The sequence below is a fragment of the Lepidochelys kempii genome, chromosome 2 (assembly GCF_965140285.1).
Source record: "Lepidochelys kempii isolate rLepKem1 chromosome 2, rLepKem1.hap1, whole genome shotgun sequence".
NCBI lineage: Eukaryota > Metazoa > Chordata > Testudines > Cheloniidae > Lepidochelys > Lepidochelys kempii.
The window spans coordinates 105453572-105471387 of NC_136381.1; the positions used below are offsets into that span (position 1 = coordinate 105453572).

At 43.9% G+C, this 17816-nt stretch overlaps 1 protein-coding gene across 1 annotated transcript in view; it reads right to left on the reverse strand.

The window, feature by feature from the left end:
* The window catches only part of SCGN (secretagogin, EF-hand calcium binding protein), a 52437-nt gene extending 34921 nt beyond the window's left edge, over nucleotides 1-17516 (reverse strand). Inside the window, exons 1-2 of the mRNA XM_073329449.1 lie at nucleotides 17379-17516; nucleotides 16449-16519 (exon numbers count right to left, since the gene is read on the reverse strand). Of these exons, the coding sequence (XP_073185550.1) occupies nucleotides 16449-16519; nucleotides 17379-17451 (144 nt within the window). The 5' untranslated portion in view covers nucleotides 17452-17516. The remainder of the gene's footprint in view (nucleotides 1-16448; nucleotides 16520-17378) is intronic.
* Nucleotides 17517-17816: the final 300 nt, after the last annotated feature.

A 17816-nucleotide genomic window follows, 5' to 3' on the forward strand; every position in this document is an offset into this window, starting at 1 on the left:
AAACAGAAAAGGCAAAGCCAAACAAGCTCTGGTTTCATAAGTCTAAAGGTTACATTGAATTTGTTTCAGAACTGTCTATTACAGTGGGCAGCAAATGCTATAGTGACCGTAGAGTTCTGACCTGGAAAGTGCCTCTAGAAATAGCTTGATAGGATTCTCCGCCTATTTTCTTTATAAACTGGTGGGATGATTTGGCAGCAAATAAACAGCTGTAGTCAAGCATAGTCTTTCTCAAGGGTTTGTGGTGCCATTATTGTGTAGTCACCATCCAGAGCAGAATGGCACTTCAAGGTTGCAGAAGCACTTCCATTCTTACTATCCTCCCACCACTATGGGCTGAAATATTCTAGACATGTTCTGTCTGATAACTTTATTTTTGGAAAGTTTTAAGCAAAAATGCTTCAGTGCTTTCTCTGGGCAGTCTCTGCTGGCAGGGCTCCTATGTATTTCCAACAGCAAGCTCAACCTGCCCTCCTCTGGGGGTGGACTTCTGTGCTAACACTGCCTGCCTTCCCCCGTAGGGCATGTGTGAGAATCCTGGGGTGGCCTGGCCTGGATGGGAGGTGTGTGAAATTTGCCCATTTAATGTTGCCTATAGAATACAGGAACATTTTTAGAGATGAAAATTTTTAGCTGTCAAAACTAGGCCTGTCAATTAATCACAGTTAACTCACACGATTAACTCAAAAAAATTAATTGCGATTAAAAAAATTAACCGTGATTAATTGCACTGTTAAACAATAGAATACAAATTGAAATATATTAAATATTTTTGATATTTTTCTACATTTTCAAATATATCTATTTCAATTACAACACAGAATACAATACAGAATACAAAGTGCACAGTGCTCACTTTATATTATTTTTTACTACAAATATTTGCGCAGTAAAAACGATAAACAAAAGAAATAGTATTTTTTCAATTCACCTCATGCAAATACTGTAGTGCAATCTCTTTATTATGAAAGTGCAACTTACAAATGTATTTTTTGTTACATAACTGCACTCAAAAACAAAATAATGTAAAACTTTAGAGCCTACAAATTCACTCAGTCCTACTTCTTGTTCAGCCAATCACTAAGAGAAACAACTTTGTTTACGTTTATGGGAGATAATGCTGCCCACTTCTTAATTACAATGTCTGAAAGTGAGAATAGGCATTCACATGGCACTGTTGTAGCTGGCGTTGTAAGATAATTATGTGCCAGATCGGCTAAAGATTCATATGCTTCGGCCATCGTTCCAGAGGACATGCTTCCATGCTGATGACACTTGTTAAAAAAATAATGTGTTAATTAAATTGGTGACTGAACTCCTTGGGAGAGAATTGTATGTCTCCTGCTCTGTTTTACCTGCATTCTGCCATATATTTCATGTTATAGCAGTCTAGGATGATGACCCAGCACATGTTGTTCATTTTAAGAACACTTTCACTGCAAATTTGACAAAATGCAAAGAAGGTACCAGCGTGAAATTTCTAAAGATAGCTACAGCACTTGACCCAAAGTTTAAGAATCGGAAGTGCCTTCCAAAATCTGAGAGGGACGAGCTGTGGCGCATGCTTTCAGAAGTCTTAAAAGAGCAACACTCTGATGTGGAAACTATAGAACTCAAACCACCAAACAAGAAAATCAACCTTCTGCTGGTGGCATCTGATTCAGATGATGAAAATGAACATGCGTCGGTCGGCATTGCTTTGGATTGTTATTGAGCAGAACTCGTCATCAGCATGGACGCATGTAACTCTGGAATGGTGGTTGAAGCATTAATCGACATATAAATCTTCAGCACATTTGGCATGTAAATATCTTGCGATGCCGGCTACAGCAGTGCCATGCAAACGCCTGTTCTCACTTTCAGGTGACATAAACAAGAAGCAGGCAGAAAATCTTCTGCAAATGTAAACAAACTTGTTTGTCTGAATGATTAGCTGAAAAAGAAGTAGGACTGAGTGGACTTGTAGGCTCTAAAGTTTTACATTGGTTTGTTTTTGAATGCAGGGTTTTTTTGTACATAAAAACATTTATAAGTTCAACTTTCATGATAAAGAGATTGCACTACAGTACTTGTATTAGGTGAATTGAAAAATACTTTTTCTTTTATTACAGTGCAAATATTTGTAATAAAAATAAATATAAAGTGAGCACTCTACACTTTGTATTTTGTGTTGTAATTGAAATCAATATATTTGAAAATGTAGAAAACATCCAAAAATATTTAAATAAATTGTATTCTCTTATTGTTTAACAGCATGATTAATTACACAATTAATTTTTTTAATTGCTTGACAGCCCTAGTCAAAACACAGTGTGAGTATAATTAAGGGAATTTTTCTTCCGTAGAAAGGGGCAAACAGGATCAGATAAAATAAGAATTGCTTCAAACTTTGCTCAAAATTAGGCATATGGAGATTGTGGCTATTTGAGGAGGAATCAAAAATGACACCAAGTCTGCAAGCTTAGGAGCCAAGGATAGTACGATAGTATTAGATTAGATTATAATGGTGACTGAACCAAGCCTGGAAGAGGGATTTTTACTTTTACCCCTTAGCTATCATCACGTGAACAATAAAACTTCAGAGACACTGGCTTAGGTCCCAATCCAGCGGAGTGCTGAGTATCTCTTGAGAGCAGCTGAACATCCTCAATGGCCAGCAAAGTCTATGGTAATTGAAGGCACACCACTTTTTAGGGTCAAGTCCATAACAATTATGTTATTAGCAAACAAAAGATTATATAATTTTGCCATGAAAACATAAACATCTCTAAAAAATACGGCACATGGCATTTCTCATAAATCGCTTGATTTAAGGACAATTTTTTTTATAAGAACATTTCTTATTAAGGATAATACTCCACAAAGCTTTGCATGGAAAAACTACTGTAATTCAACCCACAATAGTAAGTACATTTTCTCCTGTTCACATCTGATCCTGTCCTTCAATTTTGTGAAAAATCCTTTAAAAATATTTTACATCAGAAATGTAATTGACATATTAATACTTCTCATTATGATGGAAAGGACAGGTTCACCTTTTTATCCCCACAGCGTTTAATTTCTTAAGGATGGTTGTCCATAACCTTCTGGAAACTTGACAGTAATCTCTCTCCTTTTATCAAATTTTTTTCTTTTGGGTGCCCTTGCCCCCACGTTCTCTCATATTTCTTTGCTTGTTAAGAGAGCTGTGCTGCTGGTAGTGATTTATTTTAATGAAAACACAGTGATGAATCATTTGTTTTGGAAAAAATAAAATGTGCAGAGAATCACAGGGACTTTAGAACTTGATGTAAGGGTAGGTCTAATTTAGGATACGCCAACCTTGAGAGTATCACTTTAATCAAGAACAGGTCATGTCATTAACATTCTCCCCCACATGAGGAGATGGAAAATAGAATTTTTCCCTGCAATTAAGTAGGTACATCACATGTAGGGGAAAAAAAGTCTAAAGCATTGAAAAATGCTTGTTTGCAAGTGATTTTTTTATTTTTAAATTCCCAACTTCCCTTGTTCATTGGTACAAAAGGCAGGCAAATTGCACCATTCAATTCTGTCTGCAGCTAGCTGTCAGTGTCTGCCAAACTGGAACAACAAATCCTTGGACTAATTCAGACCTCACTTGGGGTATGTCTACACTACGAAATTAGTTCAAATGTATAAAAGTAGGTTTTGTAGAAAGCATTTTTATACAGTCGATTGTGTGTGTCCCCACACAAATTCTTTAAGTGCATTTAGTCGGCGAAGTGTGTCCACAGTATCGAGGCAACCATCGACTTAAGGAGCGTTGCACTGTGGGTAGCTATCCCGCAGTTCCTGCAGTCTCCGCCACCCATTTGACTTCTGGGTAGAAATCCCAATGCCTGATGGGGCAAAAACATTGTCGCGGGTGGTTCTGGGTACATGTTGTCAGGCCCCCCCCTTCCTTCCGTGAAAGCAACCGCAGAAAATTGTTTCGCGCCTTTTTTCCTGGCTTACCCTTGCAGACGCCATATGACAGCAAGCATGGAGCCCGCTCAGTTCACCGTCACTGTATGTCTCCTGGGTGCGGGCAGACATGGTACTGCATTGCTACACAGCAGCAGCTCATTGCCTCTTGGCAGCAGACAGTGCAGTATGACTGGTAGCCATTGTTGCCGTATTCCAGGGTGCTCTTTTAGCCGACCTCGGTGAGGTCGGTCACGGGTGCCTAGGCAGACATAGGAGTGACTCAGCTAGATCATTTCCCTTTTAAGTTTTGTCTCATGGCGATTCAGTCCTGCCGGCAGTTGTACTGCACGGTCTTCTGCCGAGCACCCAGGAGATGATGATGGCTAGCAGTCGTACTGTACCGTCTGCTGCCAGCAAGATGTATAAAGATAGATGAAGTGGATAAAAACAAGAAATAGACCAGATTTGTTTTGCATTCATTTTCTCCTCCCTCCCTCCCTCCGTGAAATCAACGGCCTGCTAAACCCAGGGTTTTGAGTTCTATCCTTGAGGGGGCCATTCTATTTCTCCTTGATGCAAAGCAACCCCCTATGTTGATTTTAATTCCCTGTAAGCCAACCCTGTAAGCCATGTTGTCAGTCACCCCTCCCTCCGTCAGAGCAATGGCAGACAATCGTTTCATGCCTTTTTTCAGTGCAGAAGCCACAGCACTGGGAACATGGAGCCCGCTCATATCACCACAGCAATTATGAGCACTATAAACACCGCATGCATTATCCAGCAGGATATGCAGAACCATAACCTGCAAGAAAAGCAAAACCAGGCGAGGAGGAGGCGACTGCAGCGCAGTGACGAGAGTAATGAGGAAATGGACATAGACTTCTCACAAAGTATGGGCCCCTGCAACGTACACATCATGATATCAATTGGGCAGGTTCATGGCATGAAATGCAGATTCTGGGCCCGGGAAACAAGCACACACTGGTGGGACCACATAGTGTTGCAGGTTTGGGAAGATTCCCAGTGGCTGCGAAACTTTCGCATGCGTAAGGGCACTTTCATGGAACTTTGTGACTTGCTTTCCCCTGCCCTGAAGCGCAAGAATACCAAGATGAGAGCAGCCCTCACAGTTGAGAAGCGAGTGGCAATAGCCCTCTGGAAGCTTGCAATGCCAGACAGCTACCGGTCGATCGGGAATCAATTTGGAGTAGGCAAATCTACTGTGGGGGCTGCTATGATGCAAGTAGGCAACGCAATCACTGAGCTGATATCAAGGGTAGTGACTGTGGGAAATGTGCAGGTCATAGTGAATGGCTTTGCTGCAATGGGATTCCCTAACTGTGGTGGGGCCATAGATGGAACCCATATCCCTATCTTGGCACCGGAGCATCAAGCCGGCAAGTACATAAACTGCAAGGGGTACTTTTCAATGGTGCTGCAAGTACTGGTGGATCACAAGGGATGTTTCACCAACATCAACGTGGGATGGTCGGGAAAGCTACATGATGCTCACATTTTCAGGAACTCTAGTCTGTTTCAACAGCTGCAGCAAGGGACTTACTTTCCAGACCAGAAAATAATTGTTGGGGATGTTGAAATGCCTATAGTTATCCTTGGGGACCCAGCCTACCCCTTAATGCCATGGCTCATGAAGCCGTACACAGGCAGCCTGGACAGTAGTCAGGAGCTGTTCAACTATAGGCTGAGCAAGTGCAGAATGGTGGTAGAATGTGCATTTGGGCGTTTAAAAGCGCACTGGCGCAGTTTACTGACTCGGTTAGACCTCAGCAAAACCAATATTCCCACTGTTATTACTGCTCGCTGTGTGCTCCACAATATCTGTGAGAGTAAGCGGGAGATGTTTATGGAGGGGTGGGATGTTGAGGCAAATTGCCTGGCCACTGATTACATGCAGCCAGACACCAGGGCGGTTAAAAGAGTACAGGAGGGCACGGTGCGCATCAGAGAAGCTTTGAAAACCAGTTTAATGACTGGCCAGGCTACGGTGTGAAAGTTCTGTTTGTTTCTTCTTGATGGAAACTGCCCCCGGGTTCACTCTACTTTCCTGTAAGCTAAGCAACCTCCCCTCCCACCTTCGATCGCTGCTTGCAGAGGCAATAAAGTCATTGTTGCTTCACGTTCATGCATTCTTTATTAATTCATCACACAAATAGGGGGATAACTGCCAAGGTATCCCAGGAGGGGTGGTGGAGGAGGGAAGGACAAGGCCACACAGCACTTAAAAAAACTTTAAAACTTATTGAATGCCAGCCTTCTGTTGCTTGGGCAATCCTCTGGGGTGGAGTGGCTTGGTGGGGAGGAGGGCAGTTGGTTACACAGGGGCTGCAGCTGCGGTCTGTGCTCCTCCTGCCTTTCCTGCAGCTCAACCATATGCTGGAGCATACGAGTTTGATCCTCCAGCAGCCTGAGCATTGACTCCTGCCTTCTTTCAGCAAGCTGACGCCACCTACCATCTTCAGCCCGCCACCTCTCCTCACGGTCATATTGTGTTTTCCTGCACTCTGAGATTGTCTGCCTCCACGAATTTTGCTGTGCTCGGTCAGTGTGGGAGGACAGCATGAGGTCAGAGAACATTTCATCGCGAGTGCGTTTTTTTCGCCTTCTAATCTTTGCTAGCCTCTGGGAAGGAGAAACATATGCAGCTGGTGGAGGGAAAAAAAAGGGAGAGTGGTAGTTAAAAAGATTTTATGGAACAATGAGTACACTCTTTCACAGTAAACCTTGCTGTTAACATTACATAGCACATGTGCTTTCATTACAAGGTCGCATTTTGCCTCTTATTGAGGGTATGCCGGTTTGGTGTGAGAGGTCACTCACGCAGGGCTGGGCAGCAGAATTCGGCTTGCACGCAGCCATGGTAAGCCACAGTCTTTTGGCTTCTTTAACCTTCATAACCTGTGGGAATGGCTTCAAACAGCAGCGCCCTCATTTCCCATACAAAGTAGCCGTTGGGTTGGCCATTAAAAATGGGTTGGCAATTTAAAAGGAGGGGCTGCGGTTTCCGGGTTCATGTGCAACAGAAACCCAACTAACCCCCACCCCCACACACCCAATTCTCTGGGATGATGGCTTCATCCCTTTCCTCCCCCCTTCCCACCTCCCCCGCGTGACTAACAGCAGGGAAGATTTCTGTGCAGCCACAGGCAAACAGCCCAGCAGGAATAGGCACCTCTGAATGTCTGCTTACTAAAACCACCCACTTTCAACCAGGTGACCATGAATGACATCACTCTCCTGAGGGTAACACAGAGAGATAAAGAACGGATGTTGTTTGAATGCCAGCAAACACCGGGACCATACGATGCCATGCTTTGTTCTGCAATGATTCCTGATTACATACTACTGGCCTGGTGTAGTAAAGTGTCCTACCATGGAGGACGGAATAAGGCTGCCCTCCCCAGAAACCTTTTGCAAAGGGTTTGGGAGTACATCCAGGAGAGCTTTATGGAGATGTTCCTGGAGGATTTCCGCTCTATCCCCAGACACATTAACAGACTTTTCCAGTAGCTGTACTGGCTGCGAATGCCAGGGCAAATTAATCATTAAATCATTGCTTTTAAACCATGTATAATATTTACAAAGGTACACTCACCAGAGGTCCCTTCTCCACCTTCAGGGTCTGGAGCCTGCCTTGGATGGGTTCGGGGGGTACTGGCTCCAGGTCCAGGGTGATAAACAGATCCTGACTGTTGGGGAAACCGGTTTCTCCACTTCCTTGCTGTGAGCTATCTACAACCTCCTCCTCCTCATCTTCTTCGCCCCCAAAACCTGCTTCCATGTTGCCTCCCACTCCTGGGATGGAGTCAAAGCATGAGGTTGGGGAAGTGCTGGATTCACCCCCTAGAATGGCATGCAGCTCATCACAGAAGCAGCATGTCTGGAGCTATGAACTGGAGCAGCCGTTTGCCTCTCTGGTTTTTTGGTAGACTTGCCTGAGCTCCTTAATTTTCACATGGTACTGCTGCGGGTCCCTGTTATAGCCTCTGTCCTTCATGCCATTGGAGATTTTTTCAAATATTTTGGCATTTCGTCTTTTCGAACGGAGTTCTGCCAGCACGGATTCGTCTCACCATACAGCAATCAGATCCCGTACCTCCCATTCGGTCCATGCTGGAGCTCTTTGGCAATTCTGGGACTACATGGTCTCCTGTGATGATGGGCTCTGCATGGTGACCTGTGCAGGTGAGCTCGCCATGCTGGCCAAACAGGAAATGAGATTCAAAAGTTCAAGGGCCTTTTCATGTATACCTGGCCAGTGCATCTGAGTTGAGAGCGCTGTCCAGAGCAGTCACAACTGAGCACTCTGGGATAGCTTCTGGAGGCCAATACTGTCGAATTGCATCTACACTACCCCAAATTCGACCTGGCAAGGCCGATTTCAGCGCTAATCCCCTCGTCGGGGATGGAGTAAAGAAATTGATTTTAAGAGCCATTTAAGACGAAAAAAAGGGCTTCGTCGTGAGGATGAGTGCAGGGTTAAATCAAGATAACGTTGCTAAATTCGACCTCAACTCCTAGTGTAGACTAGGCCTTAGGATCTGATCCTGTAACAGGCTCCATGCATGCAAAGCCCTGTGTCCACATGGAGCCAGATGCAGGATTGAGATCTTAGTCAATGCAGCTCCCACAGAAGCCAGTGAGAACTGAACTCATGTGAGAGCCTGAATCTGCCATATGCTAAGTGCCCCTATGCAGAGTACCTACAATAGCCTCTTTTTAAAAAAAGCTAGCCTTCTACTTGCACCCACAAATTGTGGGCACAAATATTTGATGGCCCAATTTATTTCTCCACAAATCTTAGGCATATATATGACCACCTGCAGGGGTGAAAGTAACTTAAGGGACTTACGGTATGCAGGGCAGCCGGGGTCCTGAGCAAGGTTGGGGGGGTGGCTCTAGGGCCCCAGAAAGGGTGGGGCCTTGGGCAGAAGGGGCAGGGCTGGGGCTACACTCCCCCAGCCAGTTCTTCAGCGCTGCATGGCCTGCTCCGCCTGGAGCTCCAGTGGCAATTTAAAGGGCCCAGGGCTCTAGGCCGCTGCTACCGCTACCCTGGGGCTCTGGCAGCGATTTAAAGGGCCTGGGGCTCTGGCTGCTGGTGCAGTAGCGGCGGTGGCAGCCGGGAGCACCAGGGCTCTGTGGGTGATTTAAAGTGCCGGGCCCTGGAGAAGCTGCCCGTTTTGGCCCCCATCATCAGTGGCCCTGCCGGTACGGTCGGCTGTGTACCGGCTCTTACCAACTTTGTCTACAATTGATTGTGGGTGGAAAACGAACCAGTAGGTATTTCCACTCAAAAAAAAAAAAAAATCAGTGAGCACAAAAATGGAACTAAAGTCATGCTGGAAATCAGGACATATATACCTATGACAGAAATGGCAACTTCCAGCAGTATCCCAGACAAACCCTACAGAAGTAAGTTTAAGTATTTTAGGAGTTTACTGTATTAAAAATGCAAATGTTAATGTATTATTGTGGGACTGTATGTAACTTGTTAGGCGGGAAACATGACTAACGTAAATTTGGGGAAGCGTTATGAGCTTCAAAGGACTACTTGAAACCATGTGAACTTTTAAAATTAAGTGGGTTTCCCAGGAAATCTCAAGGGGGAGGCGCATACAAATGTTACCCCCTCAGGTTATGCAAGAGCTCAGCCTTTTGAAGCTCTGCCCTGAGGAGGGGAACTTTTGTCTGCTGATCACCTGTTACATGAGGACAAGGTCAGAGGCCCAAACGGTAGGACTGACTCTGAGATTCATAGGTGCGCTTATTCTGAGCTAATAGTTGTTATGAACTTATGGCTGCAGAACAAGCCCTAGGTGAGGCTGAAAGATTCGGGGGTGATCTCTAGTAAGCTAATTAGCATGGGTGTAAGTTCTTTTAATACTTTAATATATTTTCTCTAATGCTTTCACCTTAAGAATAACCATGCTTGCTTAGGAAAGCTGTGTGGTATTGTATAACTGTGGGCAATTACGCTTTTTATAGCCTGTGAGGAGAAAAACAAAGCAGACCTGCTTAGGCAGTTTGACTTGCTGGGGAACTCATGGTGCAGGCAGTGAATTGTGCAGCCAGGAAATAATCCCAGCCAGGAGGGAGTGAGACACATGTCTCTTCCCAAGAGAGGAGACTACTGGCGAGCCAAAGGTCTGAGAGTGGGTGCTCTCACTGGACTATAGAGGGGGAACACTGATGCAGTGGCCTTGCACTGTGACAATATATATTTTAACTTTAGAACAAGCATCTTTTCTATATTAGTCTTAGTTCCTTAAATATTACATTAAAAAAATATAATGTATTGGTTTCTTTATTTTAAACTACCAGAGAAAGAGGAAGAGAGATTTAAAACTAGAAAATTTTAAAGTTAGTTGGAATGTAATGTACTCCTGCATATACTGGGCCAAATTCTCCACTGGAATAACTCCAGTGATTACAGGGGAGTTGTGCCAGTGGAGAATTTGGCCCTTTATTTAGTTTAACATTTTCTATACCCCCCATCACTATAGTGCAGGGGTGGGCAAACTTTTTGGCCCGAGGGCCACGTCTGGTTATGGAAATTGTATGGCAGGCCATGAAAACTCACGAAATTGGGGGTTGGGGTGTGGGGGAGTGAGGGGTCTGGCTGGGGATGTGGGCTCTGGGGTTTTGGGGTGCAGGAGGGGGCTCCAGGTTGGGACCCAGGGGTTTGGAGGGCAGGAGGGGGATCAGGGCTGGGGCAGGGGGTTGGGGTGCAGGAGGGAGTCTGGGGTGCAGGCTCTGGGCAGTGCTTACCTCAAGCAGCTCCCAGAAGCAGCGGCATGTCCCCCCGCCGGCTTCTACATGGAGGCACAGCCAGGCAGCTCTGTGCGCTGCCCTGTCTACAGGTGCCTCCCATTGGCTGCAGTTCCCAGTGAATGAGAGCTGCTGGGGCAGCTTGCAGAGCCCCTTGGCTGCCCCTACACATAGGAGCCAGAGGCGGGACATGCCACTGCTTCTGGGAGCCACGTGGAGCGGGGCAAGCCCTGGATCCCACTCCCCGATGGGAGCTCGAGGGCCGGATTAAAACATCTGGAGGGCCGTAGTTTGCCCACCCCTGCTGCAGCGTCTTGGATTTACACTCATTCCTCTTCCTCTTTCGATATCAATCACCAGTTCACACATGGGAAATGTTTTTTTCCTGCAGCAGACTTTATCGGTCAAGCAAGGATCTTACACCTTTTAGTTTGCGTGGCTTGGCTTTTGACAAGCTTGCTGTTCTGCTTATTTTCTCTAGCCTGGTCTTCTTTAGACATGACTTTGAATATAGAAAACATTCATTTTTGTCTATTTTTTGTTCCCAACAGTATTCTTAGCTTGTTTTTGCAGAGACTTCTAAATACGTGCAATGTCTTGCCTTAAAACTAAGGAACAGAAAAAGGAATAGGTCCAGGCGGTCAAAGTTGACAAAAGATATGTCAAATATATACATGAATATACATATGCAATAGCTGAGATCTGCTGAGGTGCTTGAGCTAATAGGCCACTGGTTTAGTCTGGAGAGGGATACAGGAAGGGTGTTTTCATTCAATTAGGAGTTTTCGACTTCTTGTTTCCTCTAATCACCAGAGCCCAGATTTCAGTCATTCTGTGATGTTCTTTTCTACCAGTGACTTTTTGGGAAAGTGGAAAGGAAAGATAGTATTGGGGTGGCTTTGAGGCTAGTTCATATTTTGGATATAAGCCTTAATTCATATGACTTACTACTTAATGTCTGAAAACCTTAAGGGATCTATTTGAAATAACAAATTGTGAGAGGAAGCGCACAATTACAACAAGGCTATGGAGGCTAAGAGCAGGCATAATGCCTTTGGGGCTTTGTGGGGAGTGTGCTCTATCATTCTACAGGTTTAGCATAGGCATGAGTCCATCCAGTCAGACTGGTGCACTAAGGAGATAACATGATTATGCCCTCCCCTGCTTCACTAGGCTTAGGCTTCTGGACAGGAGTGCTCCAGAAGTGCAGCCATCTATATCATAGCTGAGTCCACTAGCCTGAATGTGTTGAGATGGTGCAAGAAATCCCTTCCTCTAGTGCACCCCATCACTGGGCAGGGCAGCAGCATCAAGCATAAGCTCCAGCAGGATCCTTAAACTAAGTGTTCCCTCCCCTGTGTCGTATACAGGGCCCACTTCAGTAGGCACTGTCAGAGTACACGCAAACTCACACAATGGATGGGGGAAGGAGGAGGCAGCCTCCCTTCTAACCTCTAGGTCACTCATCCATGCTATGGAAGACCTAGGTTCAGTTCTCCCCTCTGCTTGATGGGGAACAGGGAGTTGAACATGAGTTTCCCATCTCTCAGGTGAGTGCCCTAACCACTGGACTATGGTTTCTTTCACTTCTCTCTCTGGCCAAGTGCATATTTAACGATTTGTCCACAGTGAACCAGCTTCAATAGGCGAGAGCTCCACATCAGACTATTCCATAGCTCAGTGGTTAGAGCACTCACCTTAGAACTGGGAAAACCCACATTCAGATCCTGGCTCCACATCAGGAAGGGAAGGGGGGAACATGGAACCCAGGTCTCCCACATCCAGATGAATACGCTAGTAACTGGGCTAAAAGTTACAAGGGAAGCTGTCACTACAAGCTTTTGAACTTACACAGAGCTCTTCTTCAGCCCTGGGAAACTAACTTGAAGTGTCACTGTTAAATACAAGGTTTGAAGAGATTGTTTAGCATAAGTAGGTAACGTATTTCAAGGGACAATTCAAGGTGAAGTGGACCATTAAGCTACATCTACTTGCAAATCAAAGGAGTTATGGTAGAACTGTGTGACCTGATAGCTTTTCAAATTTAGATAAGGAAAAGGGGGTTGGACCTGGGATTGGGTTTGGCCCATTATACAGTTAGGGGTCCTTTGCAAAATTCATATCTTCCTTTGTTTCAGAACACCCCCAAAAGTTCAAAGATATTTAGATTCAAGACTTTGGTTTGGACCCATCTCCACTAGTGACACATTCTGAATCCTCTTTCTTGCCCAATGATCGTAATCCACAAATCTGATTCTCAAGTGGCTCATAGACTCTGTCTTTAATTGTTTCCCCAGCTGCTTTGATGCCCTTGCATTTAATGTCAGACGAAGATGTAGCTGGGAAAAATAACAGAGTTGCAGACTACAGTGGTCATTAGGGGAAAATAATAGCTTAGAGAGCGGAGGTTGAAAAAATATAATTATGAAACTGTTCACTATTCAAGCAGAGACAACTTCCAGAGCTGATAATGTTATTTATCACTTGTATAGCACTTTAGAAATAGTAACTAATTAATCCTTGTAATGTGTCTGCAAGGTATGTCATTAAGTGTTATTGTCTCTCTGTACCAGAGTGTAGAAGAGGCATAGAGGTTAAGTGCCCATAAAAGGAATCAGTGTCAAAACTAGGATTAAAATGCAGAGATCCTAACTCCCAGTCCTGTGCTGATATCAGTAGGCCAGGTGTTTCTTTAGAGTAATGAAAAATAGTTCCAGGGGGACCCTTGACTTTTTCCACTGTGGGAAGGGGTTCTTCACACATCAGTAGGAAGCATTTACAGAATAGGTGATAAGAAAAGGAGTACAGTGGCACCTTAGAGACTAACCAATAGGTGACGTGTACAGAAAGAAAAACGGTGGGTAAACATAATGTTATATGATAATTATACAAAAATAAGTCATTCATATATAGTGCTACAATGCTCACGATGCTTAAGAGTCCTTTCCCCTGAGGAGCTTCCAAACAAAGCACAAAATTCTACTCTCAGACTTACTCAGCCTCAGTATTTCTCAGTAGCCTCAATGGGAGATCCACACAGGCAGGAAAAGCAGAATAATGAGACTGAATACTGCCCTACAGGTTTGAGATAATTTTGCCCTTAGTTAAACAATTAGAATTGAAAATAGACAATAGATTGCAAGGCCAGAAGGGACCATTGTGATCATACACAGGAGGTCAGATTATAACACAGACCATAGAACTTCCCCAAAACGATTCCTGGAGCATATCTTCTTGATAAACATTCAACATTGGTTTAAAAATTGTCATGTTGGGATGGAGAATCCACTGTGACCTTAGGTAAATTGTTCCAGACTACTCTCACCATTAAAAATTTATGCCTAATTTCCATTATGAATTTGTCTAGCTTCAACTTCCAGCCACTGGATTGTGTTACACTTTTCTCTGCTAGATCAACAAGCCCATTATTAAATATTTGCTCTCCATGTAGGTACTTACAGATTGTAATCAAGTCATCCCTTACACTTCTCTGTGTTACACTAAACAGATTGAGCTCCTTGAGTCTATCTAACGCATGTTTTCTAAAACTTTAGTAATTCCTGTGGCTCTTCTCTGAACCTTCTCCAATTTGTCAACATCCTTCTTGAATGGTGGATATCAGGGGAAGGGATGCAAGTCAACACATGATCATATTGTCTAAGGGCCACATACTGGCACCCTCACTATTAAGTAGCCCCTTACTGGTCCCACTGATTTCATTCAGACTCCTGTGCAAAGCAAGATACTACTCTCCATATGAGTAAGTGTGGCATAATCTGTTCCTTAAATTTAATTCAGAGGGTTTTTATTTATGTGAAACTTTTTCTTATAATAGCAACAGTAGATATAGAAAATGAGAGATGCAGAAAGGAAAAGCAGGCTGATTTAAATTAAATCATTTGAACATATAACTTTTGGCAATAATGAGAGTTGTCATTATGTACCTTCTTGAACAGAGGGAAAAATATGTTTCATTATGAACCCTGTACATGCTAGTTTCTGTGCACTACTGTTTTGGTATGTAATGCCCTATTTCAAGTCAAAACAGACTTCACATAGACCTCTGTGTGCAATACCTAATCACGGAAACATAGGACTTGCTATACTGCAGCAGTCTCATGGCCCATCTAGTCCGGTACTACAGTGGCCAGCACCAGACACTTCAGAAGACGGTGCAAGAAACCCCACAGCAGGCAAACATCAGATAATCTGCACGATAAAATTCTTCTCCTAACACCTCATAATTAAAGGTTGGCTTAAACACCGAAGCTTGAAGTCTCATATCCCTTCCAATACTTTCTTTAGCATTGTTATAAATCTAGATAGTCTTATCTATATAAATGTTGATCCCTCTTTGAATATTGCTAGGTTCTTGGTCTTGATAACATCCGATGGCAATGAGTTCTAGTCAAAATCTGCATTGTGTGAAATTATACTTTTATCAGTTTTGAATATGCCACCTTTCAGTTTCATTGAATGCCCTTTTTTCTTATGTTATGAAACAGGGAGAATGGAAGCCTTCAATTTCATCTCCTTTTTAAAATAAATAATCACAGTCTTTTCAACCTCTCTTCACATGAATTTTTCAATATCCATAATCATTCTCGTTCCTCATCTCTGAATCCTCTCTGCCTTTATGCAATTTCTATCTAAATTCTAAATAGACTTTTCTATACATGCCAGCAATATTTCATAATAAAACTATTCTTTTTGCAAATGAAACAAAAGTTCCTTTTTGTTTAGAATAATTACAAATTGGAGTATATAAGACCCCCATTCTTAATTTTGCACGTTGCAGTCAGAAATCTGTTCAGATTTAACTAGCCTGTTTTTCCTGTTTTATTATCTGTTTTTATTTAATGGAGTTGCTTCACATTTATTTGCTTTGTGTCCATTTCTTCTATTTTAAGAGATGCTGACTTTTTTTTTCTTGTATTTGACCATGTAGTGAAAAGATAATTTTTTAAATGTAATCGTTGTGCAAATTCTAGGACAGATATATTCAGTGGCAGTAGTTCTCTCTGGCACATAGTGACATTCAAAGACAAAGTATGAACTGAAGATAAAGGGGAAAGGGAGATTTTAACATAAAACTTTTTGTACATTTTGATCTGTGGACAGCATAAGATGAGAAGCACTGATAAATAGCATGAAACAGAGCTACAAAAAAACCAAACCCAAACCCAAACCAAACAAATATACACAAGTCTTGATCTTATGAGCAATAATGTTTGACTCATATGATTATCCTTTAGCCAGTTCTAAGAATGAAGGCATAACTTTTCATAAGCACTGGTTAAAATTAATGCAGGAAGAGTTCTATGGTAGTTTTATTTCCAAAGTCAGTGATCATATTAACAAACCAGCACTGGTTTGAATCAAGCATAAATACTTGTTACTTTCCCCTCCAAGACTAAATTCTATATTAAAGAGCTTTAGTTCCATTTTTATTCATCTAAATAGATTTTCCTCCAAGCTTTCAAAGAGGAGATTTGGTTTGTGCCAAAATTATAACCTTGGAGTGAGTAACAGATGTTGGACTGAAAATAAACAGCTCTAATACTGGTAGAGTTATTGCACCTGTTTCTCCTAGCACCTGTTGTTGCTAGGAGAAAATAAAACCTTTTATCTTTGCTCTCACTAAGGAAACTAGTAGTCACAGAGCAAAAAATACAAAACCTTTAAAAATGCAATTGTGCTTATCTTCATATGCATGTAATTTGGGAAGTACTTACAGATGTGCCCAGTTTCTTCAGCAGATGATGAAAAAAATTATCAAGCTCCTTCCCCTCTATGTAACCATTGTCTAAACACAATTAAAACATACATTATTGATCAGACATAATTATTGCTCTAACTCTAAGCACAACTTACATACTATAGAACCATTTTTATGTTTATAGAAATTGTACCAAGTTGGGGCAATGTTCCCTTTCTTCCTAAATAAGTCTGTTCATCCTTCCTATCTTATGACACATCGCCTAAAGTTGGGAGTTGTTATATTTAATTCAAATTCTTAGTATTTTAATATTTTTAATTTTTCTTTATTATATTGCAAAGGTCTTGGCCAAAAGGAAGAAAGAAGCAGTAGTAGTAACATAGTAGACAAATGTCTTGTGCTCTGAGTGCATTCTCTGCAAGGTAAGTTTATTGTTACTCCCCCCCCCCCTTATGTATATAAGGTCAACCCTTGGAAATTCAGGATTTCCTGGAAGGACTTGATTCAGCTACTCAGTGCTGGTGGATGCTCAGCAAGTACTTGATTATTTTTTTTAAAAAAAAATCGTCGTTGGTGTGCAAAGAGGACATTTGTCCTGATTCTTGCTGCACGGGGCTGTTAATGCTATCGACCTGCCTGCGCGCTATCAGGGGCGCTGGCCACATCAGCCACGGCTGGCCAGCACAGAAGTACGTGGTAAGCCACAGACCTACATGAAGCCCCAGCTCAAGGTGACATAGACTCAGGCACCACGCCGGCCCGGGGCGTGCACACCTAGGCACCACGCCCCAGCTACCTCACGAGGGAGTCCCGCAGACACAGCCACCTGCAGCCCAGGTACCGAAAGCCACCCCACGCCCAGCTCATCCGCCCTCCCAGGCCCGGGACCCCTTGCCTCGCCCGACACTCAGCGCCCCCCACCCCGCGGCTCGCTCCCTGCCCGCACCGTCGGCGTCGAAGCGCTGCCAGATGTGCAGGAAGCCGGCGGCGTCCAGCTGCTCCAGGGGGCTGCTGTCCATGGTGCTGCGGCGGGAGAGAACTTTGCCCGCCCGCGGTCCCTGCAGCGCGCCGCCGGCTCTGCCTGCCCCCCGCGACTGACGAGGGGCGGGCGGTTTTCCGAAGAGGAGCCCGCGGGAAGACACGCCCTGCGCTCGCGCGCATGGGCCCAGGTGAGAGGAAGGGCGGAGGCTGAGCCATTGGGAGGCGGGGGGAAGAGAACTCCCCACCCCCCAAGTTAAAAATCAACCCCCCCCCTCATTCTCTGGTGTCTGAGAGCGGGAGGGATGCAAAGAGAGGACACCGCTAACTGCATGGGGGGCTCTTAGAAACTGCTTCCCTGTTGACCCCTGCTCTGCTCTGCTCCATACAGGGTGGCAGGGCCACT